At 38.7% G+C, this 27,802-nt stretch overlaps 1 protein-coding gene across 3 annotated transcripts in view; it reads right to left on the reverse strand.

Moving 5' to 3' along the window:
* KCNQ5 (potassium voltage-gated channel subfamily Q member 5) overlaps positions 1-27,802 on the reverse strand; it is a 386,226-nt gene that overhangs the window by 40,842 nt on the left and 317,582 nt on the right. The window contains exons 8-10 of one of the 3 annotated variants that reach the window (XM_072142130.1): positions 21,952-22,046; positions 17,748-17,774; positions 12,880-12,936 (exon numbers count right to left, since the gene is read on the reverse strand). In XM_072142130.1, coding sequence (XP_071998231.1) covers positions 12,880-12,936; positions 17,748-17,774; positions 21,952-22,046 — 179 coding nt within the window. Of the gene's footprint in view, positions 1-12,879; positions 12,937-17,747; positions 17,775-21,951; positions 22,047-22,180; positions 22,270-27,802 lie in introns of all 3 variants that reach the window. The other 2 variants (XM_072142131.1, XM_072142132.1) reach the window with 2 other exon arrangements.

A 27,802-nucleotide genomic window follows, 5' to 3' on the forward strand; every position in this document is an offset into this window, starting at 1 on the left:
AAGCCTCCCCTGGATTTACGGGAGAGCATAACAGCCTTAGAGATCCTGTTATGTTTCTTAGCTCATATAAAGTGTAGAATAGACGCTTGCAAAGACCTCAGGGCCCCCAATGGCACTGACACCGGCAGTGTTTCAAAAAGGTAAAGCAATTTAGGCAGAATAGTCCTTTTCACTGCCGCTATCCTGCCAAAGAGGGACAGGGCTATTCCAGTTATTCAGCAAGTTCCCTATTTCACAAAAAAGGCCAAGGAAATTCTGTGCATACAGGAAATTGTAAGAAGGGGTTAGGAATATCCCCAAATATTTGATGCCATCAGTTTTCCAGTTGTATTTAAATACTTAAATGAGTTCGTCCACCAGTGTTTGCGGGAGGTTGAGTGGTAAGGCTTCCATTTTGGAAGTGTTGACCTTGTAGCCTGAGAGGCATCCATATTGTAATAATCGCACTTGCAGGTTGGGCAGGGAGATTAGGGGTTGAGTTATGGTGAGTAAAATGTCATCCGCGAATAGTGCCACTTTAAATTCTTTATCTCTAACTGTAACACCATGAATATTGGGGTCCTGCCGAATGATAGAGGCTAGAGGTTCTATGCAGAGTATAAACAAGAGGGGGGAGAGTGGGCAGCCCTGTCACGTACCATTTTTAATCCGCAGAGGTGGTGAGGACGCATGTGGAAGCTTAATTTCGTCCGTGGGGTCCAGATACAACCCCCTCAAAGCCTGGAGGAAGGGGCCCTTTTATCCAATATATATACCTGGAACATAAAAGACCAACTGAGGCGATCAAATGCCTTTTTGGCGTCAAAGCTGAGGATGAGGGCCTGTTTGCCCTTTTTATTGACTAAATCTATTAGATCAGTTGTTCTCCTAGTGTTGTCAGCACCCTGACGGCATGTTACAAACCCTACTTGGTCCTTATGGATCATCTGGGGAATACACTGAATTAGTCGATTAGCCAGCAACTTTGTAAAAATTTTTAAATCAGTGTTTAAAATCGTGATTGGCCTATAATTGGCGCAATCAATTGCGTCCTTGCCAGGTTTAGGAATAAGAGTAATGTAAGAATGAGTTAGGGTTGTGGGGATGGGATTGCCTCACAAGAAAGCATTATATACCTTTGTCATGCGGGGCAACAACACTAAGGAGAAGGTTTGATAGTATCCACATGTCAGTCCATCCGGACCTGGGGACTTCCCATTTGGCATTCCCTTTATTACTTCCTCAATCTCTTCCTGTGTTAAATCTGCACTAAGGGCTTCAATAGCTTCCGAGGAAGGTCCAGGGAGAGAGCAGGAACCCAGGAGGTCCTCTATGACCGTTTTTCTAAGTTTTCCTATGACCATCTGGAGGTAGAGTATCAGGCAGGTACTATAGCTCTATGCAATGTCCTCAGAATACTGCTTTATGGGCCTCCCACACCTTAGATAAAGAGGGGACAGAGTCCTCATTAAATTTGAAGTACTCTATCTCAAGGCCATGTCCAGCTCTTCTTTAATCAATGGTTTCTTAAGGAGCGATTAATTCAGGCGCCAGTAGTCTATACAGGTATGAGTGCCATGGGGGGCAGAGTAAATGGTAAATGAGTGATCCCCAGGGTTAGCCACTCTCCACAGATTATACAGTGCAAATCTTCTGACAACTGTACGAAAGGCTGCCAAGATAGTGCTTTGCGACCTAGTTGCAGGGCCCGCATCTGTTGCTAATCGATCTATGTTTTCCTAAAAAATTACATTGATATCACCCCGATCAGTAATGGTGCTGATGGGAATCTCATTAGCTTATTCAAAATGTTGGTGATGAAATGGACCTGGGACGTATTTGGGGCGTATATATTGCAAAAAAGTATAGGTGAGCCATAAATTTGCCCTGAATAATAATATAAAGGCCATTAGGGTCCGTTGGCACAGATTCAGGTACAATGGGGCAGGAGGTCGAGAATAGGATTGCTACTCCTGCTTTCTTGCTGTCTGTGGAGGCCATATAAGAAACAGGATAGATGTGCCTGGCAAAGTTGAGTGTGCCTGTGGTGTCGTAGTGCATCTTCTGTAGGAACACCACATCTGCTTGAGATCTCTCCATTTCTTTAAGCGTTAAACGTTGCTTTCTAACTACGTTGAGCCCTTTCATGTTTTATGTCAGGAGCTGGACCATGATGACCCTTGGCTCAAAAGGGAAAGGAACACCACCAGATATTGGACTCTAATGTGGCAGAAACACAGGGAGAGGAGACCAATATGACAAGGGGAGACAAGACACACACAAAACTAAGCAGTCAGTAGAAGAATAACAAAAAGAAAAAACAAAGAGAAAGGCCCCAATTGTCCAGCCTTGGAGTCGGAATGTTCCATATATTACAAAATTCCTGAAAATCTTCAATCATGCGAAGTGTCGTTGTTAGTTCATCTTTGCTAGCCGACAAGGTGAAGGGGAAGTTCCAGCGATAGGAGATATTGTTCTCACAAAGAATGTTGAGCAGCGTTTGCATGACCCTCCTCTTCTGCAGTGTTCGACAGGTCTTGATATAGCTGCACCTCATTGCCATTGAAAGTAAAGTCCATATTTTTCCTAGCAGAAGACATAAGTTGCTCCTTCAATCCAAAATCATGTGCGCAGTACATAACTTCCCGTGGGTTCGGTCCCGGAGATTTTGCCTTCAAGGCCCTGTGGACTCTATCAAGCTTGATCTGTGTCTCTGGCTCCCCCAGTAATGTCGTGATTAAGGCTTGCAGCGTAGAGCGTAAATTTTTTCTGCCCTCCAACTCAGGCAGGGCCTTATTGTTATGTATGCCCCTATTGTCAAGGTCCTCTAGATGTCAAGCCATATCCTTTAGCATGGAGGATTGAGAGTATAAAACCTGCTGTGTTTGTGAGATCTGATGTCTGGAATCTTCTTGTTCAGCTTCCAAATTATCGATTTTCTGTGTTATACAGCGAATATCACGTCTCACCTCCGAAATTTCAGATTTAAAGGACTCTTTGACTTCAGCAATTAAAGACTTAAAGTCCTCTTAAGTTGGCAGGTTCTGAAGATCAGTATGCCAGTGCAGGTCAGAGGCCAGAGGTCTCTCATCTATCTTGGGGGTAATGCTCTGTTATTCAGTGGAGGATGCCCATTCTGGGGAGGGTTCAGCATAACGGGTAAGGGTGGGGGTGAGACTTATATCCTCTTCTGGTGACCGGAACCGGGATTCGCTGTTCTGCGCCGGACCTCCGGTCTATTCGTGTGGCTGCCCCACCCGCGGGACCGGAGCGGAGAAAGCGCGTGAGTGGCGTTTCGGCCGTCCGGAGGGAGCCTAGGGATCTTCACTCCCCTTTTGAGGGTCTTTTTATGTTTAGGTGCCAGGGTAGCACCCCTCCTTTAGGGCGGAATAGACACAGGAGCGATGGAACTTCATCCAGCCACGGCCACTCCAGAAATTTTTTTAAAGAGCAGCGCCACACACATAATGAACTGGGACTCTTATTATTAGCTCAGAATTCCTTAAAGTAATATTTAAAATGTTTTTATTTTTAAATGAACAATAGCAATAAAGGTCATCTGTCAGCTCCCTGCTCAAATCTAAATGAAATATGGGGGTGTTATGATCCATCTGAAATAAAATAAGTGTTTATTGTATATATTATTAATTTAATGGGTAAAATAAATATATATTTAGGAAGTACTTTATAATAATATATTCAGGAGATATAGTAGGTAGCAATTTTATTGTCTTCCAAAGGCACCAAGACATCCAAGCCCAGGTTTTCAGGGCAGCTGGAAGTCTTGAGTGCCCACTTTCTCATTGTGATCAACAATATTCTGTATGATCTGAGCTTTTAATTTAATGGCAATTTAACGACTACATTTTAGGCAATTGCTGCTGCTGTACTTGCTTGCAGTTCCATTGCTACCGTTTTATATGGTGCTACTGATCTTATTTTATTTTGCACTATTTTCGTAATAGGCTGTTTAATATCAATACTGATATAGGTTCCAATATTTAGCACTGTGCAAAATATTTTGGCCCCAATCAGTAAACATAAGTATTTTGCAGCCTTTCCCCTGTTGTCAGTGACTCTTTATATGGCTGTTGCTAGGCACATCCCGTCTTCACTGAGGAGCTGACTAGGGAGGGAGAGACACACCCCTCTCTCTGTACTCCCAGCTGATTACCTGATAGTTCAGTGCCCCGGCACTCAGTCATGTGCTGTCAGGAGCCCCAACTAGTGTAGTGACCAAACGCCTACACTCTTATCTCTCCCTCAGCTTTCCCTACACTTGGAATTAAACAAATAATCCACACAGACACAAGCTGCATATCGATCACAATTCCCCATTCACCTCACACTCCACAGAAGGGAAATGGCAGAAGAGACTCTCCAAGTCTTCAAGCTGACCCCTCATGTGCTGAAGTTTTACATAGATAAAACTCATCACAGCATGCGCTTGTGATGAGGTGACAGGGGACAGGCCCCGCCCCTCCATCTAGCTGATTGTAGTTTTTTTGAGAGCTGGAAACCATGGTTGCTACGGGCAAAAAAGGTACTAAATAAGGACGAGAGGCAAAATACCTTGAGGAATGATTCCCAGGGACACCTGGAGCAGAATTATGTATTTTTTTTTTTTTGCTCCAAATGACAGTTACACTTTAAAGCAATACAAGGGCAGGCTTATAATTGTGTTTTTTAATGAGACATTTAATACTTTGTACTAACAGAAGTATTTTATTGCCAATTTAGTCATATTAGCTATTTTTATTATCACTTTTTAACTGATGGAGCATGTAGAAAGAATGACCATCTAATCTAAGCCATGAATTTATACTTTTATAGACAGGTGTAAATAGCTCCCAGCACAGCAATGGTAACAAGCTAAAGGCTCTTTCACAAAAAAAAAATGTCCATTTGTGCTCTATTTGGGGTCCATGTTGGATCCATGTTTTAGCTATGTTTGTTTATTTCATGTCTGTATGTGATACTTACTTTTTAACATCAGTAAAAATAGGGTTGCCTAACTTTGATGGTAAAACACCTGGTTCTCCAGTATGTTCAGGGATAGTAAACAGACATGAACCACACTAGTGTAAAAGATCTCTAAAGGAAACTATACGCTTTCAAATATGATTCACAGCCTTCACTGCATTTGACATAACATAACATTATATGTGGAAACGCACGGTCCAGTCATGGAGCAGCTCGGATATAGTTATAATGCGACAGCGCCCATTCAATTAATGCATTTGCCAAAAATTATTTAGTGACTATTTCATGTTAACAGTACATGATACAGTTGTGTAATGAATGATCTGCAACATCACCACCAAATCCCGGCTGCACCACGACCATGTATTTCCTAACATATTACAAATCCGATGTACAAGAAACCCCTGTTTAAAAGTTCTAGACAGCTTTAGAGACTTTTTTGTTCTTGGTTCCCCAAATAAGAACCCATTCCCGATGTGCCATACTATTAGGACACAGCATTGGAAAGCAGATATGGAGAGGGCTCATGGGCAGAGCCTTTTACATGCCTGGTGGATGTTTGCTGCTTATTGCAGCAAAACCCCCCTGGTAACACCCATGGCCGATGCCGGTTAACACCCATGGTCGATGCTGGTTAACTATTTAGATATCTCTGTCAGCTCCATAGGATTAATGGGGCAGCCCAGCCATGCACAACTGACTGCTCCTCTAACTGACTGCTCTTGAGGAGCAACAAGTTATCCTGTGGATAGGGCTTAACTTGTTTCATGGGAAAACCCATTGAACCCTTGGGGGTCTGATCGCTTCTAAAGTGTAGTAAAAAAATAAAAATTAAAAGAATGTATATTACACCCCATTTCCTTAGACATAAACATGTTAGGTACTGCCTTGTCTCAAAAGTTCCGATGTATTGAAATATAAAAATGGCTATTCCCAGCTGTGAACCCTGTATTTGAAAATAGCGCCCAAATTTCCAAACTACCATTTTTTCACCATTTTGCAGTTCTTAAAAATTTGAATACCAAATGGCAGCAATGAAAACATAATCTCATTCCCAAAAAATTAGACAGGTTTATTGGATGTAGTAAGAAAAAGTTTTTGTCAAAATATGTCTAAATGAAGATATTTTTTTTATACAAACGTTTTACATTTTTTAAAATCTATTAAAGCATATTGATATCTACATACTTCTGGTATCCCTGTAATCATACTAACCCAAGGAATAAAAAAGATGTGTCATTTGGAATAAAAAGTGAAAGGTATAAATACAGAGCCCACAAGAAAATGGTGCAAAAGAGTTTTTTAAATAATTGCACCATGTTTGAAATTTTCCTGCTTCCCATTACATGGCATAGACTATTAAATACTGTCACTGTAATGTACAATTTGGCAAAAACAAGCTCTCAGACAACTCTGTACATAAAAAATGATGAGGGGAGGGTGTGGAAAAACAGTAACACAAAGATGAAAAATGGCCAGGTCGTTTCACTGTTAAGGACTAAATTTATATTTTCAATAGGTAGAATTCTATTGGTATATATTCAACATCATGAACCAATAGGGGCACTATCCCTTTGAACCACTGGTCACAGCTTCACACTTTAAACTAGTGTTCTGGTGCAGGTCACAGTAAATATAGTAGGGCAATGTATTACCACCCTTGCCCACATTGGTCCTTGTTTACTCAGGCCAGCAGGAAATGTAAATTTCTATGGAGTGCCCCATTAGTTGTGGCTTTTTCATGCCTTGCATGTCAGAAAACCGTATGTGACTTCAGCCTAAGTAAGACATAATTGCTTTGTGCTAATATGACAAATGAAAACTGCCCACTTTCTAGTAATTCTTGTCTTATATCCCCAAGAAATGGTGGGCACACCTGACTACAATAAGCACTCCTCAGCTGGATACTCTTTCTATATCAACATGTCAGAATTACCAATTAATATTAGAATGTTGTCAAGAGCATTTCAATAAAGGAATGGGACTAAGAATAAGTCATTATAAGCGGTTGTGATATGTGCAAAATACTTTTCATGTACCCGTATTTTCCGGACTATAAGGCGCACTTAAAAGCCTTGGATTTCCTTGGAAATCCAAAGTGCGCCTTATAGTCCGGTGCGCCCTATATGAGGGCAGCGGACCCTACTTACATAGGTCTCCGCTACCGGAGACAGCAGATCTCCAGCGGGAACTGCAGACCACGCGGCACGAACAACTTCTGCCACGTGGTCTGCAGTTCCCGCTGGAGATCTGCTGTCTCCGGTAGCGGGGACCTATGTAAGTATGGTTCGCTGCCCTCCTCCACCTCCCCCTCACCTTCCCCACCCACCTTCCCCGCGTCGCCGCATCTCTTCTCGGCGTCGCGTCCCGTCGGGTCTCCGCTCCGCCCCCGGACCTCCGCCACGCCCCCGACCCTGCGCCTTATAGTCCGATGCGCCTTATATATGGAATTATTACATATATAAGGCGCATCGGACTGTTGCGCCTTATATTACGGTGCGCCTAATGGCCCGGAAAATACGGTACTACACCAGCAGTGAATTGTATGTAAACTTAACTTGTTTAGAACCAAAGTACTCAAGCACCATCTCTAAAGTTGTGTTTCTACCTATAGAATTACATTAAAAAAAAATCCAGAAAAACATAAGGAATTGATGCAGAAAATATACTGGAAAATTAAATAACTTGTCATTATAGAAACAATAAAAAATATTTCTGGAAACTGGACAACCCCTTTGATGCATTGCCTGTTGTCTAGAAAAGAAGTCAATGTTGTGAATTACATCATAGTTTCACAATTATTTTATAGTCTAAGACAATGATTTACAGATTTATTTCTATAAAAAGCTCCAATTTCATCCGGCTTTCCCTGTGGAGATATGAAAATCTCTGTAATTCTTTATTCTGACAACATTACAGTCCCAATAAGGCTGAAATATTGCGGCAGCTTTCTATCTTTATTATAATAATGCAATTGCTGCTGCTGTCTACTAGACAACCATTGACCAGATTCTTTAGATCACTGTTAGAGAAACATTGGTACCAGTTGGTGGATTTGCAAATACTGACTGTATAAACTTGTTAGACAAGATACCATTTGAAAAGTATACATTTGTATTAAAAACTATGTTGACTCCACATTTTAGTATAGTCTCAGTCATAGATCTAACATGTGGGCACATTGGTTAATACATTGGGATATTTTTCTACTGTATAGGCTGAACCTCATATTTGCTGTACATTGAACCTTTAGGGGTCTGGCTTTTGATATGTATGCACCATGTGTTTTGGAGCTGTAATAACATGGTCACTGCAAAGTGTATGGAGCTGTCTGGGTCGGGTTACATATACATTGCTAGCACCAACAGCCGCAGCTCCTGATATCAGAGTGGATGCTGGACGTCAGACCCATATTGATCTGATATTGCTGATCTGTCATGAGGACAGGCCAAATTGCCACAAGTAAGGAAGAAAGTTCACTGGCACTACCTCTACGCCATTCATCCATCCTACGACCGTGGGCGGGTCACTATGGAATGATTTGCGATACTCAACTCACAAGCCACATGTTCAATACACCAACTGAAGAAGATAAAGCGGCACTCCCTGGGTACATTCAAAGCTTTATTCCATAAATTGCAGCAACTCCAGACTACAGACTGTAAAAGGCTGCCACTTGATAATCTTCAGTTGGTGTCCTGAGGACAAGCATATCTAATTGAATTCTAATAAAATACTTATGTAGGTGTTGTTTAACTTTCTATAGTCTAGGTTTGTCGGCTTGGTGGAAACATTGTTGATGTGTCAAAAGGAATCAAGTTTAATTACTTTGACAAGATTATAATTATGTATAAGCTGTCGAACTGATGAAATAAGCACAGTAATACAGCACAGTGACAGAAACAAGATATAAATAATTGTATGTGTTATATTTCAATATTTTAGCAATGAGTTGGAGAGCTTTGTGTTCAGACTTAACCCCTAAATGTTGCAGTTCATTAATAGTATAGTGCAGCACTATTAACAATGTATAGAGAGAGTGTTCAAGCTAAGGCCTCTCCATATACTGTGAGTGACTGCTGTATTGTACTGCTGACACTGACTGTTAGGCTGCATTCACACTGACGTGTGCCCGCCGTACCGTAGCGCTGCGCACCCCAGCCCCTCTCTATAGAGTAACATGGGTCACGGCGGTGCATTCCGAGAAAAGATAGGAAAGGTCCTATCTTTTCACTGGGGAAGGAACGGTATGGCTCCCTGCGCCCATTGCCGTCTATTGGGGAAGTATATAAGCTGTATATAGGTCAGCCATATATACGTCCCCCATACGGCAGTGTGAATGCAGCCTAACTGTGATCAACTATTAAGTGCCAAAGTAAAACACTGCGGTCAAGCAGTTAAATGGTGGATTTGGATTGCCTCCCTTTATTCTAGACAAAAGATGGACTTTCTTCATTCGGCCTGCTGTGGGAAGGAGTTCAGTGGACCTCTGTTCCCCAGAAGCCTATAGATATGCCAGAAGCCCATAGCCTATAGATATGTTTTGAACAGGTCAGATGGAAGTACCCCTTTAGGTCATAATTGTATTAAATAGTAAAGCTGTTATTTAATATATTACAGTTTCTCCTCAAAACCTTTCTGGTTCATAATAACAACTTTTACTAAATACATGCAGTACACATGCACCTCTAAATAACGATTCACCATGCAAACTAAATAGAAAGTATCCAGTTTGCTCCATGCTGCATTTAAAGAATTAAACATTTAAACAATTATACTTAATTATACTTATACTAAAATTATTACACTATACTAATAACAAGATACTTGGTAATGAAGAGAAGTCAACTAGTTATTCATCAATGCACACTTATACCCAAAGGTTGACATGATAATCTGAAATATGTGACTTTCCAAATCTACAACCCCTTGTCCAGAGACCACACGCAAAGTATTTCACTGCACTTTTCATCAGTCATCTTCCTTATGTCAAGTAACTCATACAATAATTATGACTTATTATCTGTTATTACGTAATTTTCATAACAGATAACATGTAGTTTGAAACATACATAGAACAAAATCATTAGTTATACAAGTACTTACATTTTTAAAAAGAACGTATGCTATTCTGTATTAAAGGGGGTTTCCACAAAGCAGGTTAGTGCCTATCCACAGCATAGGGCCTAATTGCTGATCTGAATTGGTCTCAGTGATGGGACGCCCACAGATCCCTAGAACAGGGGTCTGATGGGTTCCGATGTACACCTGTTGCACCCCTTGTAGCACACTGAGATTGCCAGATCAGCCAGTCATGCATGTGTGGGCTGCCCCATTCATTTCTATATAGCTGACAGAGATTGCAGCGAGATTGAGAGTGCCGTACTCGACAATCTCCGTCATCTCCAGAGAGATGAACAGGGCAGCCTGGTCATGTGCGACCGGGATCTGGCTATCTTGATAGTGCTACGAGGGGTGCGATGCAGTTACATCGAACCCCTGTTCTAGTGGGAAAAACCCTTTAAGTATCAACTGAATATCATAGTTCTATAATGCAGCATCACATAGAGCTAATGCTTTGAAAAACAAATGGCTAGTCATGTTTAGGGTTAAGAAAATGCAATTATTGTGCAAACCATTAAAGAATTATTGTGGAAATGTTAAACAGGTGTAGCAGGCAATCATACTGCACACCGCAATGTAGTCCATGGAGCCACAAAGCCATGCTCGGTTATTTTGTAGTGGTCAATTTTATAAGACTCCCTATTGTTTTACTTTTGTATGCTTTAAGCTATAGGTTTAGCCCTTTAAGCATTCTATACATTTTTTGGATCTTACCATAATGAGGAAGGAACAGAAAGCAGAAAATCAAAGACAAGCAAACATATAAATGTATAAAAAGACAAGAGGGAAAAGAACAAAATGGCAGAGAAGTGCATATCAAGTAGTGCTAAATGGAATCTGCTAACATGTGTATATAAACTTTATTAATCACAAAACATGATAAAACATATCCATTAAAAAGTATGGCTACAGGAGAAACAGAAATTTACATAGCCAGGAACCACAGTACATAAGATCAGTTAAAGTAAGGGGCATAATAAATTCACCAACAATTATTAGATGTGCCCATCCGGAACACAGAAAGACCGGCAGGTTGAAACGCGCGTTGGGGGATCTCACAAGCCAGGTAAACCATTGTAGAGGTCTGGTGAACATCACTGTGATCCGGATGGGCACATCTAATAATTGTTGGTGAATTTATTATGCCCCTTACTATAACTGATCTTATGTACTGTGGTTCCTGGCTATGTAAATTTCTGTCTCTCCTGTAGCCACACTTTTTAATGGATATGTTTTATCATGTTTTGTGATTAATAAAGTTTATTTACTTATTTTTTACATATTTCACAGTCTGTACATTATTCCTCTTATTTCTCTTTTGTGTGATGTATTTTCTAATATACGGTAGTTGAGAGGATCACTCAGAGTCCCTTGGCATAATTGATTTCATATTGATATAGGTTTGATTAACCTTTTATGAATATTCACCAGTATATGTTTGTGTTAACTAACATGTGTATATGTTGAAACAAAATTTGGACATCTATACAGGTCTATATGTAGTGATAAAACAATTAAATTAAAGTGCAATTTTTTTTGCATCAGTAAACTAGTTTTTACAAGTACTACATACATGCATAGACTCTAGGGGGGACATTTCTGAAAAGTGTACCATAGACAAAGGTTCTTTACTGTAAGAGCAGTGAGACTATGGAACTCTCTGCCGCAGGAGGTTGTTATGGCCGACTCTATGTACATGTTCAAGAGAGGCCTGGATGCCTTTCTGGAGAGAAAAAATATCACGGGTTATGGGGATAAAACATTTATTTAATTCTTGAAGGTTGGACTTGATGGACTTGCGTCTCCTTCCAGCCTTATATACTATGATACTATGAGTGTCTGAGAGTTTCTGTGTCTGTGCTAGTTTGCTAGTTTCACATGGCAACCAATAAGAGCTCAGCTATCTTTTTCCTTCAGCTGTTTATAAAATTAAAACTGAGCTGTGATTGCTTTCCATGGGCAACAAGAACAGTTTTACTTCAGACATTTATGATTACTCTCCCCATAGATTTTCTGCGCTTAGAGGCCGTATGGCGAACATAATACTGAAAAGTGGTTTAAGACTAAAAATTCTAAAATTGCCAATGAACTCTACAGTAAGATCCATTTTTCATTTATAATTTTACTGTGATGGAACTAGTGATATTTAAGAGTGTTTCATGTGTTAGAAGAGTGCCATCTACTCTGCTCTAGTCACCCTTTATCTGGAGGCTTCCAAGTATCCACAAAAATATTCTACAAATTGCATATTGTCTTAACGATCTATAACACTATAATAAACACACAGAAACAAACTGTGCATATCCCTATGCCCATAAAATGATGCCCAAGTTCAGTAGATTGTAGAATGCTGCTTAGCATATTGTAACATGACTATCCTGTTTTCAATCCTCCTGGACAACAGTCATTTTAATTATCCCATCTGTTCAGTATCTGTTTTAGCTACTAATAGGAAGGAGTGTTGTGTTTCTCTGTAAGGAACACAAGGGCTATTGAGTTTAGACAAGCCTGCATGCTCAGTTACTCATTTTAATATCAATTTCTATTTTTAAGACAACAGAATGTCTGGGAAATGGCAACAACAAACTGCCAGCATACAATACATCATTACAGGCAGCAAGCAGCCATCAACATTGCAAGCAATTTGAGAGTACCACAAAAATTCATAATAATGCCACGGGAAGGATTAGGCAAAGACAAATTAGAAAGTACAAAGCACAGGAAGAGGAAGTCACCCATCATGCACCTTCTATCAGCTGGCATTCTCGTATGAGCAGACAGGATGCTGAATACCTAAGGTTCCGAGAGCTGTACATCCTGAAGAGCTTCTGCTTATTACTACAAAGCTTACTAGGAGTGAGGGGAAATAGAGCATCAGATTACTAAGCAAGGTACTCTCAGGAAACATGTTAGGCCTCATTATATAAACAGTCCAAGCAGAGAAACAGTATTCACAAAAAAACATTGAAAACAGAAGACAAATTAGGAGATTGGCATCATCTCTGTGCTATGATAATGTTGGATTAAGTTTTTTCAATTTCCATAATATCAACTGTCAAACTGGTAAAAGACTGAAGCTACTTTCCTAAAATGAATCCCAACATCTTCTCTTGGATTCACTAGAGACTATACAGTGTCAGTAGAAAGATAGTAGAAGAAGGCCTAAAGGGCATGACATTCTGCAGATGCCATTACTTTTAGTTGCTCTACTCAGACAGTCCTCCCCAATTCTATCTAATACCATATCTAGAGTCATTCAGGGAAGAAAATTTTGTGCACAAGTAAACTTTAATTTTAAAGTAGAAGCCACATAATACAACTCTAGTGTGAGGTCCACACACATTTATTATGAAAAGTGGATAAGTGTAATGGTAAGGGCTCATTGATACAGCAGTTTTTGACATTCGTATGCTATCTAGTTTTTTTGCAGATAGAATACTGTATAAACCCATTGATTTCTAAGGGTCTCTTGTCAGTTTTTTCACAGATGTGCAGACCATGACAGAATAATAGCAGCATGCACATTTTTTTCTCACATAGAAGTCAATGGATCTGCAAAAAAAAATGGACGGCACAAGAATGACATCCATTTGTGGTCCTTTTGCTCTCAAATTTTGCTAGGTAGCCTTCTGGGCTTGGCATGATGTAGATTAGAATCCCATATGTTCTTTTTGCAGACTTTTAAAAGACGGATGATGTATGGAAGTGGATAGAATCGATGAAGATACAACACCGACTTCACACTGGCATCACACGTCCACATTTTTTACACACACACAATGGACACGCCACTCTGAATAAGCCCTATCAGGAACTTTTAAAATGAAGTCTATTTTTTAAAAAAACATAGGTTCAAACTCAAGTTGTAGCATGTGAATCCACAATATCTACAAAAATGTAACTCAATGATAACCCCCACATTATTTCTGCCATAATTATAAAATTAATTATTTCCATGTACTATTATTTCAATAAACTTTGTCAATAAAATTAGCATTTGTATTGATTTGAATTGCAACCAGTGCCATTTTTTTTTTTAAATAATTTAGAAAAAAACTACAGGAAATATTTGCTAATCTGTAGTCTTTTAATACCTTTTACATTCAAGTTAAACTATTTAAACAATTTCTCCCTTAAAGTGTAAGTATGAAGATAGGAATACATTTTATTTATTTTTTCATTTCATTTTTCGTTAATTTTTATTTGATTTTGATTTTGACTAGTGAAATAAAGTTATAAACAATAAGAATATATCTCGGCACTATCCTGATACTATTACTGTAATAATAGAGTGATAGATGTGCTGCCGGTGGATTACAGGTGCCTATCTGTAATAATATAGGACTATCAAGAAAGGAATTGGACCGAGCACCAATATACACTCGAATAACAATATAGATATTTATTTAATATTAATAGTATACGGTATTTAAAAGTATAACATCACACATAATAGTGTTGTCATATGACACAAAAAATACAATGTATGAAATATGTTTAGATCTCAGGCTGGGATAAAAAGGGTTAGAGAGGCAAATGGACGTATATCGTGGAGAACGCTAAATGATTAGACAGATGTGGATGGTTATCCGTGTGGTTATTGACATCCAATATAAATGTAGATGTAAATCATATCCGGACTGATAACAATCTATATATAATCATTTGCTTGTATAGTACTGATCTGAGGCTTCTAAGAGCTTATGCAGGCTTAAGTTACATATAATGTCAATAGAATATGCTGGTACAGCACTTAAGTTTTATGCAAGTTTATGCCCTCTATCACTTTTTGGTAGAAATGAACAGCAAGTATTGCACTCACGGTTTCGCCAAATTTTTTGAAAATGTCCCAAGAAAAGCTATGCTGTGCCTGGTTTTCATGTAACGTTATTCTTTCATGAGTTATTTACAAGTTTATGACCACTTATAAAATGCGTTCAAAGTCCTGCCCATTGTGTTGGATTGTCAATGCAACCCTAGCAACACAACAGAAGAGATGCTAGCACCGGTTTCCAGTATCCATTGTTTTAGATGCTACACATCTCATCTTTTCACAGAATAGACTATTTCCTTCAAATGACCTAAAAGTATTGAGCATTCCTACATAAACAGTTCCTTGGAAAGTGTATTGTTCGTTGTGGGCCATTGAATGGCCACCAAGTTATCCTGATCTGACCCCTTTAAACTTTCTATCAAAAAACTATCAAAAACTATTTTTGAGGTCACCCGAAGGCAATTGTCTATTCTGCAAATATACGAGATGTGCAGCATCTGAAACAATGGATTCTAAAAGCCTGCGCTAGCATTTTTTCCACTGTGTTGCTGTTAGTGTGTCAAGAGAGTGTGAGAGCTCGTCCTGGAGCAGAGGGAGAGAGAAGCTCAGTGAAGCATCAGACAAGATGTCTGCTGACCCTGAAGTCATAATATTCATGGTTCGGTCCAGGGGCAACCAAAATTGTGGACACCAGGACTGGTACATACAGGTTAAAATTATATCAGTGAAATGCTGTATTTTTGTTAATAACAGTAAATTAGATAATGTGTTATTTTGTTATCCTGAGTACATTTAAGAAACTTGTCTTTGTGGGAATACCCCTTTAAGTCAATAGTAAATCATTGTCAATGTCTGTGAGAAACATAATTTCCCTGTTGAGAAACCTCCAATCATTCACTTAAGTGGGAGGTGAGCTGCAGTATTCTGGGTCCCCACTTATCTGATATCAATTAACAAACTTTTCAAGGAAACAATCTGCTTAAAGGGAACCTGACACCAGTAACCCACTCAATTAACCCCAAAAAGTACCTTATAGAAATCTGTAATGGTGTCATAATAGCTTTTCTGAGGGTTTTCAGCATAGCTGCATTTATTCAAAAATAAATTTTACTCATTATAGATTTCCAGTCATGGAGGCGGGAGAGCTCTTGGATCCAGTCAAGCTTCCATGCCTCCACACCGCCGCTCTGGTGGATAAACTGGCCCCTCCATACCACATCACTGCTCATCTGTTTGAAAATCCAGCACATGCACCGGCCTGCAGGCTCCTGAACATCTTGTTAGCTGCACACTGCGCAAGCATCATAGGTCATAGGCTTGAGAAAGCGTGTAGTTGTTCGAAAAGGCCCGGTTAAAACAAGCCAGCCTCAGGTCTTTGTATGACCCGAGGCTGTCATAGTAATGATCACCGTCCACCAATGACCTGCATAGGTCATAGGATTGAGAAAGCGTGTAGTTGCGTGAAACTACCTGTCGCCTGCCGTGGTTGGCCACTTATTCTTCATCCGCAGAGCATTTTTACACCAATTTCACTGCATTTTTTTTCCCCGCTTCCCAGTACATGTCATGGAATATTAAATACCATCACTATGAACTGCAATTTGTTACACAGAAACAAGCCCCCACAGAGCTATGTACATGTATAGACTTTTGAAGAAAAAAATTTAAATACAAAAATTAAAAGTCATTAAGGGGTTAAAAACTCGCAGATTAATTGTCTTTAAGGCCTGCATCTTGTAATGTATTAAATTGTATAAAGATTTCTTTAGAATATCAGACTGGGGCTTCAAGGCAATTTCAAACTCTTTTCCTGCTTTTATTTAATTCTTGAAAAAAGACAAAATCCTTACACAAACTTGTTGTGCACTTTACATGCAACTTCGGATGAGATGTTTAAACAGGACCTTTGACAACCTCCACAAACTACAAATTTTTGCTTTAATAGACGCTGCTCTAGATTTCGGCAATTGCAGTTTTTTTTAACCCTCACAAGATCAATTGCTGGTCAACTAGTTTCAGCACCCCATATACTAATTTGGTTATCTGCTCTAATATATATATAGTGCCAGGCTGCCTGCTCCAGCCCAGGACCATTCGCCTGACAGTAGAGAGACAGTCTGCACACTAGGCAGAATATCAGTGAATATCAGGCTATTAAAGGATACAAAGAATTGCAGATGGCGGAGAAAGGTCATCTTTAAGTAAGCGAGTAGCCACAACCATATAGTGCAGTATTTCGATTTGGAAACTTCTGTATCAAAAAATGGGATTGTTTCTCTATATTGAATATACACATAGGGGCACATTTACCAAGAACAGTGCAGTCTGTACTAAATGAAGTTTCCCTGTATAGTGTGCAGAGGGCGCCAGATTCAGGATTTCTGGTGCCTGTTCTGCATGAATCTGGCGCCCTCTGCACAGCTCTGACAGAGTGCAACACTTTTTTTTCGTGCACGTTTAACATGGGGCGTGCAAAACACTTCTGTTGGACTTTGTATGATAAACATGGTGCATGGTCCGACTGAGCTCCGGAACGCCCCCTTCGGTGCAGCAATTTGTGTTACATGAAGAATAGTGCAGCTGTGACACAAAAGGGTTGGGTGCAACACATATGTGGCACAGACTCTTCTTAAATACTCGTGCAGTTTTTACTTAAAAGAAAGTGCAAAGTCCGACAATAAACTGGCACACGGCACTTAGTAAATGTGCCTATACACTATAAAGTGGTAAATATATATATATATATATATATATATATATATATAAACATAATATAATATAATATATATATAATATATATATATACAAACTATATTTACACATCCTTAATAAAGAGAAGAGAAAGAATAAATAATAAAAGAGAAAGAATAAATAATATTCTACAAACCTTCCAGATGTCTCTCCTTGTTCTTTCCTTCATGTATTAGTTAATGAAAAAGAATGAAAAACAATTTAAATAAGCAAACTGTATTAATAGTATTATTTATACAAAGCATAAGACAAAAGGAAATGTGATTATTATTGATTATGAGACACACAACATACAATGTGCTTCTACAGCAGTAACAAGGCTCTCAGGCAAACACATGAGCGCTATATTCCCACAGTCCTCATGCAGCATGCTCAGTACATATCACAGCAGACTGGCAAAGCACTCACTGAGGCAAATGCATTGCTGACACATACTTTACAGAAAGGTGTAGACTTTTTATAAGAATAAAAGTATCTGCAGTGATGAAGTAGATTAAAGTCAATCAATAGTGTCCTTCATTAAATAATTTGGAAGATCAATGTATGTGATTTATATTTTTTTTTAGTTTTTATGAAAATTATAGTCATTTGTTTAAAACTATGAAATAACTGTATCAACAGCTGCTTTTTTCAGTAATTAAGGAAAGCTTTCCAAAGACTTCATTTCCTTAGGCTCCAAATTAATGTCCAAAATACTCGCTTCATACTTGGGTTAAGTTGCTATCTCTTATTTTAAAAGTTTAGTACTGCTTTGGATTACAGTGATGAACCATGCAGGTACAGTTTGGACCTAAAGAAGCTTTGGGTAAAGGTCTATTAAAGGCTGGGTGCATGAGGCTTCACAGAATATTCTCACTGGAAGTAGATCCCTCTGGATGCTGTTACGATTGCTGCAGAGATATGTCATGCAGATCTAGTTGTTTTGAAATGTTTTGCAGTTTTTGTTTGAAATGAAAGTTTACGGGTGGATGTAAAATGTAAAGCACATGATGTGATTTGGTAAAAACACCATGGAAATAAAAATGGCAAAAAATATTACAAGTTAAAAAAACATTATGTGTTTGAGTGTTCGTTTTTATATGAACCAACACAAATGCCTAGAAAATACACCCAAGGCACTTAAACTTAAAGGACATTTACCCCCAAGATCAAGGATTGTAAAGCAAGCACAATGACCACATACTGGTGCTCTTCTTTTAGCTTATTATGCCCTGTTTTTTTTTTACAAAAAAGGGCTTTTGAAATTATGAAATTATGCAAATAAACCTTAGGGGCTCCGAGGTCCATAGGTGTTACCATCCTTGTGGTAGATGTCCTTTAAAAGAAATCTACCATCAAAATCAAGCATGGGTAAACAAAGGAAACTTAGGGCTCATGCACACAAACATATGCCATAACCCAGCGTGCATATGTCGACGCGCGGGAGAGGACGAGCAGGTAAGCACTGCTCACCTCGCCCCTCTCCATAGAAAATACTAGCTGCACGGACGCTTGTTGAGCTCACGGTACCAATCCCTTACACCATAGCTGTCAATGGGGGGTGTATGTACGGCTGCAAGCTCTAAGACAGTGATGGCTAACCTATGGCACTGGTGCCAGAGGTGGCACTCAGAGCCCTTTCTGTGGGCACTCAGGCCATCACCAGAGAGGACACCAGGTATCTTCCTGCAGTACCAGACAGCCCAGGACTTGCTGTGCACAGAGCTATTTTAAAGTGACAGCGCTACCTGGGACTATTTTCTGCTTTATTGGTGTCCTCAGAGTGCTGGTATCAATGAAAGCTGTGACAGAGAAGGGAGTATAAATCACAAATTAAATTTCTGTGTTGGCACTTTGCGATAAATAAGCGGGTCTTTGTTGTAGTTTGGGCACTCGGTCTCTAAAAGGTTTGCCATCACTGCTCTAAGAGTAAGTGTCCCTGGTTTATCATGATGGATTTTGATGGTAGATTTTCTTTAAAACTACATGATTCTCCAACCTAAAACGTTTATACACTGAGAACTTTGTTATTTGCATTTTGAGAGGATACAAATAGCTAAAATGTGTGCTTGGCTGTATAATGCCCTCCTAAAATTAAACTAAAATAAGAAAAAAACTGTATTTTCAACAACCAAGATAAAACATGACCTGGCTTTTCATCATCTAGCTAATGGCTTTTGTTTTGCACCTTCAGTCTGGGACAACTTTCTTCCCTCTTTTCTTTTAGTTTTCTAATAGGGTTTGAAAATGTGAATAGCCCTGGTGGGCAGGGCAATGAACAGGTTATTACCCCTGGTGGTCCTTATGTTTACTCTATTTATCTAACTTGTAAGTAATTCAGTTCAATCCAACTTTGGTCCATTCTGCTCTTTTCATGGGATCCATGTACTTTAATTAAAATGTATTATACCCATCAAATCTTGACATCTACGTGAAGATACTCTCTCTTTAGATGGGCAAACAAATTGGTCATGTAGAGAGTCATGTATAACGTGCAGCATCTATGCAAATTCTGCCAAATACTTAATTAAATCAGTTTGAATTGCAAACATAAAAGACTTGGATCTGTGTCTGGCAGAGAAAGCTGTGACAAAAATAGTCTGCTTTCTTTCCTGTTATTGAATAAAGGTCAGTGCATAATTTACAGAAGTGATATACAGACTGATAAAACTAATAATGAATATCTAACACAGAAATAAGTCCTTTACTGAAGCATATTCATAGGCTAAAGTGGATAGTATTGTCTCTAATAACAAATATGATAAGTATGTTATTTTATTAGTAATCATTTAAACTAGATGTGTAGTGTGAAATATCACTTTACTACAGCCTAAGGTTATTTTCCATAATTGTAAAACTTCAGGATTATGCAGTTCTGTGCTAGAGTTCTCCTCATTATGTTTACCTACACATGGAAGGGTGTCAGTTATCTCTATGGTGTGTTATGTTTTACTGTAGTTACCCCATAACTCTTTATTCTGATATTTGTGGCAATTTTGAGTATCCATGTTTCTTCTTTAAAGGTGACCTGTCACCCATAAAAAAGGAAAGAATAATCCAAGCACTCCTTTGGAATATATAATGCATTATATATTTCAAAGGAGTGATTGGATTTTTCTTTAATTTTGAAGTATTTGGGGCGGGAACCCTAATCCTACCTAGCACCCATAATATTTGAGGTGCAACCGCATACATCAATTGACCCATAAAAAAGGGTAAGCAGCTTCTAGTGCTACAACAGATGTAGCATTTTTAAACTGCTAGCGTTATCGGAAACCTCCGATAGCACTAGCAGACACTGCCACGCTGTACAATAGGAACGACAGACCACGCTCAAAGTGTTCCAGCGTATTAATGAGGGGGCGGGACTAGGAGGCGATGACCGCCGCATCAAGCCTTGCGGTCACCACCCCCTATGGAGTGTGAGGGGCGGTCTGGAGAAGAAGCAGCAGCCCGGTGTTCCGATAATGCTAGAAGTGTAACACTGCTGCGTCTGTTGTAGCACTAGAAACGGCTTACTTTAGTAAGCAGCTCTTAGTGCTTTTTTATGGATGATAGGTCCTCTTTAAAGAGTATTTAAAACATATACCAGATGTTTTGATTAGTGGGTATATGGTTACTGAGGCTAAGCTGAGAAGAAGGGGCTGAAGTGTCGATCTGTGCCCCCTATTGTCTGGTTTTCTCAGCCTGGCTATCAAACAGTTCATGGCATAGTTACAATTATTTTTACAAAAAACCCTCATAATAGGGAAAGTTGTACATTTTTGAGTGGGACCAATTTTTGGACTAATAAACCAAGAAGCAGTTGGGATTTTAAACAATAAAAGCCATGTTATACTGCAACACACAAGAAACACACAAGAACTTGTTAACTTTGCTTCTTTAGAATAGGGAACTATCATCAGGATTTAGGTCCACAAGCTGTCACCAACCAGTTATCCATGACAGTGCCCGGATCACAATGATTTCCTTCTATATTTTGGGGGATCCAGTATTACACGGAAAAATAACTTTGAACACTGAATAATAATGACCTAAGGTGTAGTGGAGAGGAGGAGAGTCTTGTGGATATGCCCCTTCAGACTTCACAACTGGATATACATAAATATATGGATAGGTTACTTTTAACACAGAAAGTAACACAGCAACCAATATGTTCTGCAGTGTAACAGTAAAAAATGTTTGTTAATATCTCTTGGAATGGGATTTTAATTTGGAGCTTGGAAATTATCGTCTGGTTTAAACATTATAATTTAGAACCATAATGTAGAAATAAAGTCGAGATATATCAACATAAAAACTAGTGTTCTATAGGTTAAACAAACATCACGAACAACACCAGCTGCCATATTTGTACCTACTTTGTAGGGCTGCAGGTATGCAAGGCCTTCAAATGAGGCTTCCAGGTAGCAATGGAAACCGATTTCTCATCAGCCGCATAACTACGCCATACACACTACGTGCAGGATATATAATAAAAAAAAGGAAAACAAGGCAGAGGGGAGCAGGGGATAAAACAAAATTGAAAAGCAGATTAGTAAACCAGTACAAGTCATGGCTTTATTCATCATTCATAGCATTGATACATGCCTGAGAAGTGGAAGAATACTTTCATAATATCGCCAGGTGGCTGTCAGGTATGTTCGACTGGAATCAGTAGAATAAAACCGCCACGTAGCCTGGTATGAGGAAAAAATAAGAAGCACAAGGGAACCAACAAAACATGAAATAATGGAAGACCAAGTCCGGAAAGGAATATTAATATTTTTCTTGCTAGGAGGATTTCAGGGACATTCACAATCAGATTCTTATGACTTATGAATCTGAGATGTTTTTGTATTACATACAATGTTACTTTATTCAGTAACACAATATGTGGTAAGAAAAATGAGAAGCTGCGCACACTATGGGCAAAGATTTAATCAACTTTAAATGCAAAAATACATTACATATACCTTTAGCTGTGTTTAGGCAATGTAATGTTATGTATACTTCGTTAATTATTTGATTGATCAAACAGTGTTTCTTGTTGAAGGCTCAATTAAGACTATTTCTTAAGTCAATGGCATACATTGAGAAGATTTACCAAAGTATACCTCTAACCAGGGCCGCCTCCAGGTTTCAGTAGGCCCCTGGCAACAAAGCATCAGTGGGACCCTTTGCAGTGAACTCATGGACTCAAGGACATCTACCACCAGGATCAAGGATTGTAAGTAAAGCACACTGACATACTGGTGTGTGCCCCCTCTGGTAGGATCTGCTCTTCTTTTATCTTCTTACGCCCTAGTTTTTACAAGAAACAGGTTTTTAAAATTATGCAAAAAAGCTTAAAAAAAGTGAATCCTGTCAGAGTAGACACATTCCAGTATGTCAGTGTGCTTGGTTTTAAATCCTTGATCCTGGTAGTAAATGTACTTTAAGAATTCAGAAACTAAATAAAATATTCCTTAGTTTATCATTCCTAATCAGCTCTGTCATGATTTATATACAGCCCTCTCAAAGTTTAATTATATACAGCCCCATCATGGTTCTATTATATATATAGCCACCATGGATTTATTATATACAGACCCCCTCACCAACTACTCTGGGCCCTTGCACTAGCCTGGGTATGGCTGGTGCAGGTGCCGGACCTACCTCTAACGGAAGTCTATACCACTCTATAGTGATATCTGCCCTACATGTCTACTTGGGTTTCTATTGTAAAAATACAGTACACTGCATGTTATGAATTTTTTTTATATATGGTGACCTTCTCTTTAGGGACATCTGTTTTAAAAAAATATATATAAAAACAAATGTACTACCGACCCTTTGAGGCCGCAATTTTCTGAATTGTAATGGTTAAATTCATTGTTTGTTTGGCACATAGCTTTATTTGCCGATATACGGTAAAATTAGTTCTAGTACAAATTCAGTTTTTTTCCAGCCATGAACCAATAATGTAGAAAAAACTATCTCACTAATATAATGTGTGCATTAATAGTACCAAGCTCACTCCATTAACCCCTTAAGGACGGAGGGTTTTTCGCCTCATTTCTCGCTCTCCAACTTCAAAAATCCATAACTTTTTCATTTTTCCGTGTACAGACCTGTGTGAGGGCTTATTTTGTGCGTAACAAATTTTACTTTCCCGTAATGTTATTTATTTTAACATGCCATGTACTGCAAAGCTGAAAAAAAATTCCAAATGTGGAAAAATTGAAAAAAAACCGCACGTGCGTCACGTTCTTGTGGGCTCAGTTTTTACGACTTTCACTCTTCGCTCCAAATAACACGCCTACTTTATTCTTTGGTTCGGTGCGATCGCGGTGATACCAAATTTATACAGGTTTTATTGTGTTTTAATACATTTTCAAAAATTAAACGAATGTGTACAAAAAAGAAAAAAAATTTTTTGCCATCTTCTGACGCTAATAACTTTTTCATACTTTGGCGCACGGAGATGTGTGAGGGGTCATTTTTTGCGAAATGAGGCGACGTTTTCATTGCTACCATTTTGAGGTCTGTGCGACATTTTGATCATTTTTTATTTCATTTTTTATGTTATGTAAAAAGGTGTAAAAGTCGCATTTCGGACATTTGGGCGCCATTTCCCGCCTCGGAGGTCACCGCCGGCCGTAACCGTTTTTATATTTTGATAGATCGGGCATTTTGGGACGCGGCGATACCTAATATGTCTGTGATTTTTACTGTTTGTTATGTTTTATATCCGTTCTAGGGAAAGGGGGGTGATTTGAACTTTTAATATTTTATTAATTTTTTTTATTTTTTAAACTTTTTTTTTTCTTTTTTTTTTCACTATCTTTTAGACCATCTAGGGTACATTAACCCTAGATAGTCAGATCGCTCCTACCATATACTGCAATACTTCTGTATTGCAATATATGGCATTTTTGCAGCACATTCATTACAATGAGCCACTGGCTCATTGTAACGAATATGCAGCTGCCAGATAGCCTCGTGTCAAAAGAAGACACGAGGCTACCATGGCAACTGATCGCCGCCCCCCGATGACGTTCGGGGGCGTGGCGATCGAAAAAAAAGATGGCGGCGCCCACGCGCCGCCGTCTTTTAAACGCCGCCGGCGACTTTGCCGGCGGCGTTTAGGGGGTTAATAGCCGCGATCGGTGCAAGCACCGACCGCGGTTATTAGCGGTGGGGGTTTTGTGCAAAATGCAAAAACCCCCACCTTTGTATGAAGAGGACTCAGCCCGTGAGCCCTCTTCATACATCCCTTATACCTCTGCGCCGTAGAGCTACGGCGCAGAGCGTTAAGGGGTTAAAAAAACATTGGTGCTTAGGAAATTCTTCTCATTGTGGTCCCACAAAACCATTTCATGATCTAGATGTTCAAACACTGTTACAATAAACATGTATGGATACTGTGAGCATATGATGGATTGGTTCTCTCTAACTAATATGATCAGCTTCCATGACCTGGTAAGTTCAGGGTTGGACCTTTTCAAAGATATTAGATACTGTATTTCAGAAAAGGTACCAATATCAAATAAAGACTACTGAGAAGAGTGGAATTTAGTTACCAATTAGCTCAGTGGTTCTTTGGAAATGGTATATCTTAAAGTCATAGTTTCACACAGATACTTGCAGGGTACCACATGGGTCAGTACAGCTAGACCATGGGTTACATACAAGGTTTTGTAGGTTTCTTCTTAAGCTGAATTTGTATGTAAATCTGAATTTGAAGTCTTTTTTTCATAACTGCCTTGGGAATGAGGGTTAACAATAAAGCTTCATTGCAGGAACTTTTCATAACTCTTATGTTGAACATACTGTCTCCCAGAGAGCTTTCCCAGAGGCCCCAGTGGGAAGAGAATTATTTCTGTAACTAGGGGTCCCCTAGAACATCAATTATGAAGCACATACAATTGGATTAAATTGATGTAAAAATGGTAGCTGTTATTCAGCTGTAATTAACTTTTATAGTTCTACCATGAAATGTCACACTACTGATGTACAAAAATACTTTGGTAAACTATTCAGTGTACAACTGACAGGAAACATAAGGCATACAGGTGTGGCAGGTATAAAAATCTTTGTAAGGTTATTATACCTGCCACACCTGTATGCCTTATGTTTCCTGTTATAAGTTTAAATTCAGAACTTTTTCAGATCGACTTATATACTCTGTTTTTGGGACTGAAGACTATGTACTTAGACTGGTCCCTATAAGGTTTCCTCTGGCTGAAGGTGGTAGTTTGACAGACTCAAAGTTAACAATAGCCAACTTTACACAGCACTAACCAAACTAACCCCTACAATTTCCATAATAGCATCATTGTGGTTATTTCATAGCTTGTAAAGGGGCTAATGACGATGCAGTTGATATGTAAGTTAAGTGCTGTATGCCTGCATAATAACAATAAAATTCTTTAAACAAAAAAAATCTTTGTAAGGTTATGACAACCATTTTTTATTTGCTACACACATTGTGAACAAGTTAAATGACCAAGATCAGTTATCGATCGTTACCAGATCTACATAGTTATAAAAAGACCATCTGAAACAATGCCACCCCTCCAGCCCGCTTCTTCTCAGGTAAAGAAGAGATGAGACTGTCTGAGAAGCTTTAGGGGTGATGTCACTTTAGATGCTTATATCTATAGCAGCTAGATCCATGGTACTGGTATCAGATTAAAGATAACCTCATCTTTAAGATTGCACCAGAGAATTGGATATTTGTTCCAAAGTATGAATTTTACTGATCATAGCTCACAGGTCTACAAGCCTGATGTAATTTGAAAGAGAACATTTTTTTTAATAACAGAAACATGATTCAAGCTTCTAAAGAACCCAAGATATATATTTATATATATTTATTGTGATGTTCCCCATAAGAAACAGGATTACACAGTGATGCTCCCCATTGGAGACAGGATTATATCTATTAACAAACAATAACATACTAGAAGATCTATTAGACACTAGAAAATAAAAATAGATTAGAAAGAAAATGTATATTTTGAGTGAAAAAAGAAATTTGGCCAAGTAGTTTAGGACAATTATGAGCATTGCTATTGTGAAGGGAAAAAATGAAAAAGAGAAACCAACTCGGCTTGGGTTGGGAAGGCAACAATAGTGTGTAGATGGGAGACTTCAAGTTCCCATGTGCACAGAGCAATACTCTCTATACACCATCGGTGGGTTTCAAACTTTACATAGAATAGAAGAATATTTGCCAAAAAAAAAGGTTTTCTTTGTTTACATTTTAGTCATTGGCCTTCACAATGGCTGAGAAATAGATAAAATAGTGCACAATATTTGTAGGGGGCAAGCTAAAGCTGTTTTCAATTGATTGGCCGCCCCCTTTGTGCTAGAGAAACAGTAAAAACTGCTCTCAACTGTGTAGCATCATTCATAAAGTGAGTTCCTGTCCTCAGTCTTACCAAACATTATTCACTTTTAGAACTTAGAACTATGAGCCAGGCTTAACTTCAATAGTGCTCATACAGTTATACCTATAGATATGATATTTGCTTATCCGTATACATTTGGCCATCTGGAATATGTTTGAAATAAATGTGGTTAAAAAAATCCAAGTACAAATGGTAATGAAGGGAGGGCATATAGTCAGAGGGAGGGGACATTATATTCATCAGTGTTAATACCGATTCCCCACTTTCTCCAGCCTCATCTGGAAAAACCAAGGTTCTGGATCTGATCCTAAGTAGGGAGGTCCCTAGATGTGAAATGGTGTGGCTGCAGCTATTATAATCATAGCACCATAGGGAATATATTTGGGGAAATGTATCTAAAAATGTTTTCCATCTGATAAAAATATATAAAATCTGCAAAACCATGTCAACCACATATGGCTTGCAAAGCAAGTGTTAACTCAACCTGGGTGTAATATTTCCTTATTTAGCAAGCCAGTGTTATATGATCATAATTGGGTGAATAAATAACTAGACACATGTAAGAAATGATGATAGAACAAAAAGTTTTTCGTAAGTTGTGCATATCTAGAGAATATAAAAAAACAGTTTTAATGATGATTTACTATTGTTTTACTACTTCCTAGATCATTTGAAAGCCATAAACAGTGTGATAAATATAATGGAAATCTAACAATCCTGAAAAGATCTCATGGTTAAGCTCACTTCTTACTTTACAACTTTGTAAACACAACTTAATAAAAGTAGTTTTCTGTTAGTCCTTATATGACTATATACATTGGCCGATTGTGAAGGG

Source organism: Engystomops pustulosus, chromosome 3 (genome assembly GCF_040894005.1).
Source record: "Engystomops pustulosus chromosome 3, aEngPut4.maternal, whole genome shotgun sequence".
In the NCBI taxonomy this organism is placed as follows: Eukaryota; Metazoa; Chordata; class Amphibia; order Anura; family Leptodactylidae; genus Engystomops; species Engystomops pustulosus.